This window comes from Phaseolus vulgaris, chromosome 8, assembly GCF_051622355.1.
Source record: "Phaseolus vulgaris cultivar YP4 chromosome 8, ASM5162235v1, whole genome shotgun sequence".
Taxonomy (NCBI): domain Eukaryota; kingdom Viridiplantae; phylum Streptophyta; class Magnoliopsida; order Fabales; family Fabaceae; genus Phaseolus; species Phaseolus vulgaris.
Window position 1 is genome coordinate 23,296,971 of NC_143505.1, and position 12,677 is coordinate 23,309,647.

General features: G+C 35.4%; 1 protein-coding gene across 1 annotated transcript; it reads right to left on the reverse strand.

The window, feature by feature from the left end:
- Positions 1-320: 320 nt before the first annotated feature.
- On the reverse strand, positions 321-12,109 carry MC1 (metacaspase 1). Its single transcript, XM_068630017.2, has 5 exons — positions 11,354-12,109; positions 1,950-2,283; positions 1,073-1,193; positions 756-971; positions 321-566 (listed from the first exon to the last, which is right to left on the reverse strand). The coding sequence occupies exons 1-5, from the start codon at positions 11,709-11,711 to the stop codon at positions 507-509; spliced, it is 1,089 nt and encodes a 362-aa protein (XP_068486118.1). The 5' UTR covers positions 11,712-12,109; the 3' UTR covers positions 321-506.
- Between the last annotated feature and the right edge of the window lie 568 nt (positions 12,110-12,677).

Consider the following 12,677-nt stretch of genomic DNA (forward strand, 5'->3'; position numbering starts at 1 on the left):
TTGAATCACTTTTGAAATTTCAAACTGCTAACCAATCCAAATCACTCAATTCTGAACAAAAAAAAAAATCCAAATCGATCCAAAAAGTTTTAATTTTTTAGTTATTTTTATGATTAGTTAGCACCCCTAATATTGGACATTAAAAACTTATTTATACCTAAAGACATATTACATCAAATTTATGCACATGATGCAAGATTAACATTAGAAATCACTTATCACTATTGACAATTTTTACGGAAAAGCAGACCAAATTTAATCAGAAGAGGTAAGATGCTGACCTATTACGTGGAATTCAAAATAGGAGTCGAATCAGCATATTAATCCAATGAGTGCAGCAGCAATCAAGTCACTATTATTAGAGCATATAAAACTCTCATGGGTAACATAAATCATCCGAAAAAGGGCCATATCTACTTTATAATACATGAATTAATCATTGTAATCAATGTCGTATACAGGGGAGCGCCAAGGAAAACAAATTGCAGAATAGAGAATATTGAGTATCATAAGGAAAAAGGTTTTCTATAAACATCAAATGCTTCGCAAGCTGTCAACTGCGGTTCCTGTCCAAACAAAACGCAACAAGGAAAAACAACAGACAGTGAGCACAGGCACAAACATAAAAAAGGAACTCTTATAAGGTAGTATACAAGTAATGAGTTCAAAACTTCATATCATCCAGCTACTGATAAAAAGAGAACAGTTAAAACATGCTTTGTGATACGATCAAAGAACTGTCAAACTATATTTACCTGTCTCAGTCCACCAGCACTTACACTACCTCCGCTCACAAGCATGGTGATAAGAGATGTTACCACATCTCCACCCCCACCGCCGCCACTGCCAACATTTCTGATGGCATTGCGCATTGCAGTGAGAATGCTGCCATAGGTAGCCCCGTGACCTCCCTCTAAGGCTTGGATGAAGCAAAATGTCATTGCCCCAGTCGATGTAATCTTCGATAGAGCCTGTTTATAGAGATAGTGATTGTATGTTCGGACAACAGACCTCACAAGTCTAGATTGAAACACGGTCAGACATAAATCAATTTGAATTTGCTGAAACTTACAGATGTATCAGCGGAAGTTTGATTATCATCGCATCCACTGAAGCAAATAACTTCACCACCATTAGATCCTTTCCATACACCAGACCTAGGGCGATGGTCCTCCCATGCATATTGTCCGGTCCTGTTACATAAGTATAAGTGGAACGTAAGGAAATATGATGAGTCAACAACTACAGCTGTTAGTAAGTTAGTCCATTAGACAATTAGTTGTACTCACTAGTATGTTAGTTAGCTAGAAGAGATTTTTATAAATGGGGAAATCAGATTAGAGGTAGACAAACTGTACATTTGATGGATTTTGTAAGCGAAGGGAGAGATCATTCATGAAGAAGAAACCCTTCACAATTCTATCCTTTATTTTCTGTTATGTTCCTTTGGTTCTTTCTCTCTAGTTTCCATCATTTTTCTCTATATATGTATAATCTAGGCATAAAAGTAAATACTAAATTTATAAAAATATAGGAAAAAACGGAAGAAAACGCAAAATACATATCTTAGTTTTCTTCTTCTAAACTCTTCTCCCATTGAACTCTATTTTGGAATAGATTTAAATAATGCAGTAAATAGGTTTTATCCTACATATGCAGTACGCCACATACAGGCTTCAGTTCTTACTCAATAAGTGACACTCCAACTTTCTCTGACATACAATATTTCCTACACGTATAGTCAACCTCCATATTCTCATATATGCTATTAATCCTCATAGTACTTGGTATTAAATAAAAAGTGCATACATTTATATCCATTTTCATTTTGATGAAGCGTCAACGCAAAGTTAAATTTTTTTAATTAAACATCACAATACTAAACTCAACAAAGCCAAATATAACAAAGTTAAACCAGGCAGATACAACAGACAATTTTAGAAGGTAACCTCTTCATTCTGCAAAGGAAAGGCAAATCTAGAACAGTGCCACTGTGGCAGGAATCGATTAGTGCATGTAGCTTAGCTCCGTGAGGAATGGGTCTAACAAGGGCTGCATTGATCTCATCATCTACAATCATACCCTGCGTTTCAAAATCCAGGGGGCATAGAGTTTCATCATATCCATCAGCTTCATCACCACTATAGTTCCTTTGCTGTGAACCATGGCCAGAATAATGGAAAACCAGGGAGTCTCCAGGTTGACATCCTTGCGCAAGCCAATACATCGCCATCCTAATGTTGTGCTTGGATGGAAATTTGGGGCCATGGGGATCTTCTTCTTCTGAATTTTGAAATTCAAATGATGAATACTAGCATATATGCTTTATGAATTTCTTTTTTTCTTAAAATATAATGTAGGATAAACAACTCTTCCAAATTCTTAGACTAATCATAGGCACGCATTGCATGTCAAATTTTAATATCAGATTTAGCTCTTACAAAGTGAAAAAGTATGTTGATAGGATACGACCACCTATTACAAAGGTTTGAGAGAAGAAATAAGGAAAATGGGAATAGAGCTATTTGACTTAGTTACAGTAGTTATGAGTTAGTTACAATGTTAGTAGGGTTACTTAAATAAGAGAGGTTGGTAAAAATATATTTTTGGGGTCTACAAAAAAGGGGAGGAAAAATACATGTTGAGAGGATATAGGTCCCTCAAAGAACTAGAAATATTGCTTTAATAATACCATACATTGAAGGAAATATACTGCGTTTGTTTCTCTTATTTATGTAAACTTCATCTTCCTTAAGTTTTCTGATACAGTTTTTATAAACTAGTATCACGCTCTTTCAAGGCTCTACGGGTACTACTCATGGTGAACACAAAACTGATGGAGTCAAGATTGGAGGCGTTGGAGAGGACATTAGCAAATGGACTTCAATTACCAGTGGGTTTTGAAGCAAGATTAGATGCAAGATTGACCCAAAATGATATGAGTTGGGAATGACGTCTTGCACAACAAGATTCACATATGGCGTAGTTGCAAAAGATTGTTAAAAGATGAAAGAGGGGAGCCAGAAATGGGACTGCAGTAAGTACTATGAACTAGAGGGTTTCATCTAAGCTTGCACAAGAGTTAGTAGCTGAAGTGTACCGGGGAATTAAGAGTCGTGACAAGTGGAGAAAAATGGATATTCCAATTTTCGAGGGAGAAGATGTTATAGGGTGGATAGGTAAAGTGGAAAGATATTTCTAATTGAGAGGTGGATAGGTAAAGTGGAAAGATATTTCTAATTGAGAGGAGTGCAAGAACAGGAGAAAATGGAAATTGTAATGGTGGCAATGGAAGGAATTGCCTTATCTGGGTTTAAGTGGTGGGAAATATGCAATCATAATTGACTATGCCAAGGTTGTAGAGTGGTTGCATACCGGGTACTCTACCTCTTCAAAGAAGGCAAGATGATAGACTTCTTGTAAAGAAGATTGAAAGAAATAAAAACACAAAGCAAACACACTAATAGTACTATTGGTGATCTTATTTCTACAATCAAACACAAAAAATAACTATGTTTGAAAACAAAGGAACTATTCCTTTCACATAGGGCAATTCTTGTTTGGCAACTACCCAAAAAAAATAACCCTTACCCCCAAAAGGCCGAAATGGTTGGTATTGATATAAGACTAACCCAACCAACACACCGACCCAACTGGCACACCCCCTTTATTTTTTATTTTGCCACATTCCTTCTGTAATACACCATCCACACTACCATTCACTTTCTCTCTAACAATACTCCCTTCTATTGAAACAACCTAGTCCTCAAGGTTAAAATCTGGGAATTGGTTCTTCATAGTTGCCACCTCTTCGCACGTAGCTGCTTCAATTCCTCCTTCATTCCATTGATCAACACTTGTTGCTCAGGAACACCCTATACATGCACAATTCGTCTACCCAAAACCTGTCTTGGAGATAATTCAGGACCTTAGAGTTCCTGTGGTAACTCTTCTTCCACTTGATGATTTCCCACGACCAATTTCAACTGTGAAAATGGAAGATTGGATGAATATGCGTGTTTTCATGTAGTTGCAATTTATAAGCTACTAGTCCTATTTGCAAGAAAACAACAAAAGGGCCACAATAGTGAGCTACCAACTTGGGATGTAATTGAATTGGCATAGTGAGTTGATGAAGAGGATGAATTTTAAGGTATACCTTATCTCCAACCTTCATTAGAGAATGTTTCCTATGTCAATTGGCGAATTTTTCCATTTGCCCTCAACCTAATGGAACTTTAGCTATTTGAGGGCCTCATCAATTGTCATAAATTTGAGCCATAGCATCCACCAACATTTATCCGGGTACAAACCTAGCAAGAGATGGAGGACCCTTTTCATACCCAACTTCAAAAGGAGTACATTTGGAGGCTCCTTGGAAACTAGTGTTGTACCAATACTCATCTCAAGACATAAAATTCACCCATGTTTTCAATTGTTCCAAACTAAAACATCGAAGATATGTTTCCAACATCCGAATTAAAACTTCCGTTTGCCCATTTGTCTCGGGATGATACATTGTGCTCATATTGAGGGTTGTACCTTGAAGTCTGAACAACTCCTTCCAAAAGAGACTTAAGAAAGTTGTATCCCTATCACTCACAATTGAGGTTGGTATCCCATATAACTTGAGCACCTATTTGATAAAAACTTCTGCTATTAATCTTGTCGAATAAAGATGTTTTACGAGAATGAAATGGCCATACTTGCTAAGCCGATCTACAGCCACCAAAATTGAGTCATACCCATTAGATTTAGGAAGCCTTATTATGGAGTCCATGCTTATTGCTTCCCATTTTGCCAACGGTTGAAGGAGCCCTTGGAAGCAAGCCCGATTCTTACTTTGTTGACAAAATTGGACAAGCAGCCACGAATTTTGTAATTGTACTCTCCATGGAAATCCAATTCAATGATTGCGCTATCCCCCTATACGTACAAAAAATTCCTCTAGTGTCCCCTCATTGGTGTCATATGATATTCTTAGAGCGATATCGAGATCCAGTGGGAGGTACCCGAAATCACTAATCATCCCTATAATGCAACCTTCCATTCTTCAATGTAGAGTTCCTATGTGAACCTGGATTATTGATTAGTTCTTCCTTGATTTTCTGCAAAACCAATTCCTTAAACACTTCATTCTACACAAATTTGAAATCATGTCAATAAGGCTTAAATAACAAGTTGAGAGTCGCCCCTTGTTTTTCATAAGCGCGGGATAAGGCATCTGCCACTTTATTAGACGTTCTAGATTTGTACACTATCTCAAATTTGTATCCTAAAAGCTTGGCCAACCAATTTTATAGGTTTTTTGTAGTGATCCTTTGTTTAACAAATATCTCAAACTTCTCTGATTTGTGTACACCGTAAATTTCTGTCCCAATAGATATAGTCTCCAGTGTCATTACCTTCTTTTCATAGATATATGCATTTGGCCAATGACGACTCGGTCAAAAAATGATATGGGTTTCTTATTTTGTAGAGATCTAAATCTATCTCCTTACCCGAAGCATCACATTTTATGCAAAAAGGTTGATCGAAATTGGGCATCGTTAAAATTGGTGTTGTAGTTATAGCTTCCTTGAGTTGTTGCATTCCTTCCATGCTCTCTTCTATCCGCCCAAAAGTTCCCTTCTTAAAGCAACTATGTCAATGGTCGAGCTATTCTTCCATAATTGTGTATAAAGCATCTATAACATCTAGTGAGGCCCAAAAAAACCCCTAAAAAGCCTTCAAGGATTTGGTCTTGACCAGTCCATAATGGCTGAAATCTTCTACGAGTCCATCTGCACGTCTTTTCCAGAAATAACATGACCCAAATACTACCGTCTGGTTTTCCAAAGATCACACTTCTTCTGATTTTGTATAAAATTTATGTCGTTGAAGAATATTTAATACCTATCCGAGTTGTATCAAATGTTCCTTCCCGATGGGAGAGCTCCCAGCCACACACAACTACATAATAAGGAGAATGAAGATCTAGAGGTTGTTTATGGATTTATTTGCAAATATGGGTCTAATTGGGCTTTTGTCTGTTTTTGTAGGCCTAATCAAAAGGACAACTCTAGGGTGAAAGAATGTACAAATATATCCAATAAGACCTCCAACTCAGGAAAACATAAACTGGAGCTTTGGTCAAAAGAACACAAGAAGACTGAGTTTTGGCTGACTAGTCAACATTATTTTTGGACCAAGTTTTAGCTTAAATAAATTGTATAAAGTTGTTTAGGATTTCATGGGCCATGTTAGTAGCATAAAATAATTGGACCAAATATTTGGGCTAAGTAGCATAGGTTTTTGGGCTTCTATTTGGGTCAATAGTAAAATAGGTTTAGTTAGGGTTAAAAGTGACTAGTTAGGATAACAAGTGGGCTTTTTGAGTCCAATGCAACCCTAAAACGTCTAGGATTTATTAGAGGACGAAAATTTCCTTGGCAAGGAGCACATGGACATCCACATGGCAGCCTAGGAGTGGAGAGGATTTAACATGGAAGGTGTGAGCTAAACATGGAAAGCATGGGCCCACATGGCACCTTCTCATTGGAGAGTTTTATTTTGAATTTTCAAATTTTGGCTCCAAAATGTTCAACCCTCTCTCGTATAAATTGAGGTGCTTGGCTCGTGAATTAATAAGATCAATTTTATGAATGTTATGCTGTCAATTGCTAGCTAGCTCTTGCACTCTCTTGTCTAAACCTCTCTAGGTTAGACACCTTTGGTCTTCTCCTTCACCTCTCCAAGTGATATGGCACAACCAATCACTCTCCCTACTCCTCATGCACCTTCGAGGAATCCATGGTTCCATTGGAGCTATCCTTGTTTCATTTCTTCCATCAAGCTTCCGCCCAATCCATCAACAATTCAAGAAATCAATTCGGAATGAAGGCACACACATCATCATTTCCATGTTGTGTTGTATACCAAAATATCGTGAAAGAAAACGCAAAAATATCTTCGCAAATATGGTTGGAATATGGTGTTCATGGCAAATTCCTTCTATAATACACCCACCAAAATCTATCATTCACCTTCTCTCTAACACAAGATCATGCAATCATATTGAAATTGGACTCTCAAATACCAAATGTTAGGCCATACAAATATCCCCACTACCAAAAAACAAAGATTGAAAAATTGGTGTTAGAGATGTTGGGTGTAGGCATCATTCGCCCCAGTGCAAGTCCTTATGCCAATCCTAATAATTTTTAGTCAATAAAAAAGATGGGGATGGCAATTATGTGTTGATTATAGAGCTCTGAATAAAATAATAATACCAAATATGTTTCCTATTCCGATTATAGAGGAATTATTACATAAGATTGGTGTAGCGACCATTTTTTCTAAGTTGGATCTCAAATCGCGCTATCATCAAATAAGGACATGAGAGGAAGATATTAGAACTCATGAAGGACATTATGAATTCTTGGTTATGCTGAGAGGAAGATATTAGAACTCATGAAGGACATTATGAATTCTTAGTTATGCCATGTGCTGATGCATGCTCCTTCAACTTTCCAATCTTTAATAAATGAGGTGTTAAAACCATTTTTGAGGAAGTTTGTGTTAGTATTTCTTGATAATTTCTTTGATGTTTAACTTTTTTGTGAAGTTTTCTCTCTTTTTCCATCTATAATCTTGTTATTTATCATTATTGGTCTTTGTTATTAAATAGTAAGTTAGTAACTAATTTCTACCTTGTGAGCATCATTCAAGTGATGTCTCGGTCTTTTTTCTTCTCAGCCAATCGAGATCTTCAAGCTGTTGGTCATTCAAGGCATTTGGTCAAATTATTATTCTAGCAGTGCTTATTTAGAATGTTATCTTTCCACAAAGTGATTAGCACTATTCAGGATGCCTCATTTCATTCTTTACTTGCTCAAGTTCATGATCCCCATATTAAATTATTTTTTCTAGCATGCACATGCATCCAAGAACACAAAATTTCTCTAGCACATGTTTCAACCAGTTATATGTCAAAGGGTTTCACGTGCTTTTCTTCTTCTCTGTGCCAATAGGATTCATTAAAAATGAAAACACAGCACAGCATGCATCGAAAAATAGTTATACCAATCTCCAACATGTTATTGCTAAAATTTCTGTCATATTATTTATGTATTAGGGATTCACATTTACTTTGTTGATAAAAAAGCACGGTGAAAATATATTGGACAGTAGGTGAAAGATATAATTACATGGAAATAGTGTTATTAATTGCATGTAATGGTGCCACAATTGCAGCATTATTTTGCATCGTGGCCTTGGTCTACTATATAAAAGCCATTGGGCGTGATTTTGTGAAGCATCTTTCACCACCAATTAGCAGCTATATTCACCTTGATTGGAATAAGGTGTTAAAGAACATTCCTTTCCATCTAATTGTTGGTTGGTCATCCAATCTTTTGGGGATAATTCTGCAATTTCCCGGTTTTTTATTAGATAGAGTTTTGAACTCCTTTCCTACGTCACTTCTATTAAACACCAAAGAACTAACCCACAGCTCTGTTTTGTGTTTCTGGCCAACCCTGACTAAGTAATCTGGCAGAACTTTAGGACAAACAACTAACCTCTTTTGCTATGGTTATTTTCCTGCTATCTTGGCATGTCTGTCTACCTTTTGTTTTCCTCAATTCTTTACTTCTTCCTATTTTCTGTTTGATAGACAATTCAAAGTGCATATAATTGGGAGGTGTCAGTTGTTATTGACTATTTGTAGCTTATGACTATAATTTTTTTACTTTAAATTTTGAATATCTTAACTTTTTTGAGAACTTATATTTTAAGCATTTATGAGTGTACAGTTTACATTATTTAGTTTGTATTTATAAACTTCAGTATAGAGCCTATCCTATCATCCACCACTATAGTGGTTTCAAGGTTGGACATCATGCACCAATATTTTGGATTGATTAACAAGCATGAAAATGACTGGAGTCTACCGCCTAGAATTGCATTTGAGAAACAGGAAACTGAAAAGAATTGAGTTAATTTAATTACTTAATTCTTAGAACTAGAAGAGTAAATGACAAAAATGTGCCTGACAAATGACAATTGACTATTGGTCACTTTTCAAAGCTCAATCATAAAAATAAACAATCTATCTAAATGCAGGTAAAATTGTAACGAGTAATAAGATTTTGCCAAAATTCTAAAGGGCACAATACAATGCAAATGCTGGTTAATGAGCTAGTGTGACTGTTGTTTAAATCTAAACCGGTATAAACCAAGACTGAAAGAGCAGATGTATTAGATTTTCCATCAGATACTATGTGAGGAAAGTATACATACGTGCATCCAAATTCTAAAGGGCACAACACAATGCAAGTGCTGGTTAATGAGCTAGTGTGACTGTTGTCTAAATCTAAACCGGTATAAACCAAGACTGAAGAAAGAAGACGTATGGATTTTCCATCAGATGCTATGGGAGGAAGTATACATACCTGCATCCTAATATTTGACAAACTCACACCACCAACCTTCTAGGCTAAAATGTAATAGAACTTCCCCTTATTATAAAATTTATCACACGATTCATCTCCTCCCAAAAGCTTTATATAGAAACACAAAAGGGTGTTGATGAAATGTTTTATTAAAGTTACCCTCTTGACCAAAATTTGAGAAAATGATATTAATTGAATTTAACTCTCTTCAACTTGTGGATAATAAGGAGAAAATAAAAGAGAAATCATGCATCTAAAGATTATATTTTCTACTTTTATATAAATAACCAAGAAATCAGAACTTCATAACACACAAAAAGGTAAAATCAATCAAATCAGATATATAACTAATGAATCTTTGTTTGAGTTACCAGCAGATAAGTTGTATTGTGATGACTTCCATAAAAGGAAGAGAGATGTATCAAATTTTTCCATTATTATGTGTAAAGAATAAACTATGTAATAAACTCAAATTTTATAATTTTTATTCATAACAACCATGTAAGAATTTCTGATAAAAAAGTTTATTCAAAAGCATCTATAACTTTTGGTTGGGAACCTAAGGTAAGTTGTTAAAGAAACAGAGTGAGGCCTAGATAATGATGGATCGGAATATAGTATCCACACAAGTATTGAAACACCAAATTAATAAAATAACTGCTTATTAATTGGATTATCTACTAGCAAATAACTAAAATATAAGATTCAGATATCATAGTAGCACACAATTAATTGTATTATTAAAAACTTCAGGTAGAGAAACAATTCATAAAAACTAAGTGCAAACTGGAAAATTAGAATGTTCCTCAATGAGTTCGCTTACAACCCTCTGTTCCTTCTATCCATTTTTTAATACAAAACAACAAAAGCATTTCTTTTTTTATCAACCATATTTACCGTCAAGGTAATACATGTGCAGACAAACTGGCTAGTTACGGTGGCAGGGGTCTTTTTGATTGGATTCAATCACCCCTTTATAAGGGAAAATTTCAATAGGATAAGTATGGCTTCAATATGTTAGATTTTCCTAATCCTTCCATGGGTTTTCGCCTATGTCCCCCCATGGTCCTGTTTTTTCTTTTGTTTATTCGCAGAGCATGCTGCAGATGATTTTTAAAGCCTTGGGTGTCACATAGTTGAGATCATTGACTCTATAGTTATGTTTTTGTATACTCCCTTTTGAAAAAAAAGAAAAAAAAAACTTCCATTATTGTCTTGAAAACTTTTACAGAGACATTAAACATTCAATCACCAAAAGGTAGAAAAAGAATAATATCCTACATCAGAAAGGGATAGACAACTTGCCATTGATTGGAATTTGTACACGTTTCAAAAAAGGGGACAAAGTATCACTTTTTAAACATAGGCAGGTACAGTGACTGATTTCTATTCAAACCATTCGGGTAAAGTGTATTTGACCTACGTGACGAGGTTCAAAATTATTCGATAAGGAAACCGAGGACGATTCTCTATTTCATAACCATATTATTTAAAATCCTAGTGGATACTCAACTCCAGCAATTCTCCTTCCATCTCTATTGAAGAAATTTGAAAAAAAAAAACTACCGAGCTGCAAGAAATGCTACGTGTGGAAATTTTCAGATTGAAAATTATGAAGCACAATCACTTCAAACGACAGAATAAGTTTATCACAATAAACTAAAATAAGCCTGCATTATTTGAGAAAATTTCATCAGTTGAAAAAACCAAAAAACACTCCCGCGTCTCAATCTCAGTTAGCATGAAATAATTAATTAAAACGAAATCAACCAATGCAATAAATAGTAAAACGTGAATTATTGAGAATAAAAAACAAAATCCACTCATATGATAAGAAAAAACCCAAATTATGACATTACATGAAAAAATTCTCTCGGGAAAAGGAGAGAAAAGCAGCGATCGAAAGATGAGAGGTGTACCGGTGAGCATAATGATGGAAGATTCGGGAAAATTGAACTTGTTGATGAGAAGGTATTTCATGCACTTAGCGTCGTTGATGCATCCCTTGAGCTCGTGCCTGGAGAACCGGTACGAGATGCCTACGATGACGGCCTTCTTGCTGCCGTGGGGGTTAGGCGGCGGGCCGGATGGTGCGTGGTTGTAGGGGGATGGTGGCGGATGCGGGTGGGGGGAAGCCGGGGGCTGAGAAGGGACGGCGCGTGGGTCGCCGATGAGAGTGACAGCGTGGCAGATGGCGCAGCGGATGGATCCGGCGCCAGGTGGCAGCTGCAGAGGGATGCGGCAGTTGGAGCAGTTGACCAGCATGTTGCTGTACATGATTACCTGCCAACAGAGAGAGGCTTGTAAATTAGGGAAGATGGTAGGGGTATAATTGAGATTTGGCGTATGATTTCGATTTCTTGGTTGCGAAGAAGGAGGAGGAGGGTGTCAAACTAATTAACAGAGGTTTTGTTTCTGATAATGAATCAAGGCAACAGCGTGGTTTTTTATTATTATTTATTTTATAAAGGTTTTATTATGATTAGGTGAATTTGATTTGAAGATGGATTTTGAACTTCGTGGTACCTTCGTGTCCCGAATTGTCACATTAGTCACTTTTCGGGAATTTATATAGTATTGAGAGATATATTGTAATTTAGATTTAAAATTTAAAAATTTTGTAAGGCAAAATTGGAATATTATTTATTTTATTTTTTAATTTAAAGTTATGTAAAGTTATTTAGGTTAATGATGTGATAAATTATTATCTATTCAACATTTGTCACATTAAGAAGGATTATTAAAATTTAAATATATTTTTAGTTCTCTGAATTGAATATATTTTTTTAGTCTTTCAATTTTAATTTATAAGGTTAGACAATATTAATAATATCTTTCTATGTTATTATTATTTGAATTTTTAGTCAACTTATGCAATTACTTATAATTTTAATACTTTGTATTGCACTTTTACATCTTAAAATATTAGTAAAGTCATAAAAATCTCAACATCAACTAAAATTTCTTTATTAGGAGCATATATCATTATATCAATGTCACTTATATGTTAGGTGTGTTATTTTGAAAAATGAACTAAAAGCATTGGTAATAAATGTTGAGTGAAGCTCTAACAACATGTTCGGAATATATCACTTTTTTTATGAAGACGGTAGATCTTTGTGTATTAAACTTTTTAAAGATAAAATGTCTTATGGTTGTAGATGTCATCTAATAGTTATAAATATTATCTGTAACAAGGATTGTCTAATGACTCAATATATGGTCGTTTAGTGAATCAAGAGT

What these genes read in the sequence shown, in the direction of transcription:
- MC1 (XM_068630017.2), bottom strand. Translation starts at nt 11,711, where the DNA reads ATGTACAGCAACATGCTGGTCAACTGCTCCAACTGCCGCATCCCTCTG. An exon ending in AAACTTCCGCTGATACATCT is followed by an intron (nt 972 to 1,072) that starts GTAAGTTTCAGC and finishes CTCTATAAACAG; the next exon opens with GCTCTATCGAAGATTACATC. An exon ending in GTGCTGGTGGACTGAGACAG is followed by an intron (nt 567 to 755) that starts GTAAATATAGTT and finishes TTGTTTGGACAG; the next exon opens with GAACCGCAGTTGACAGCTTG.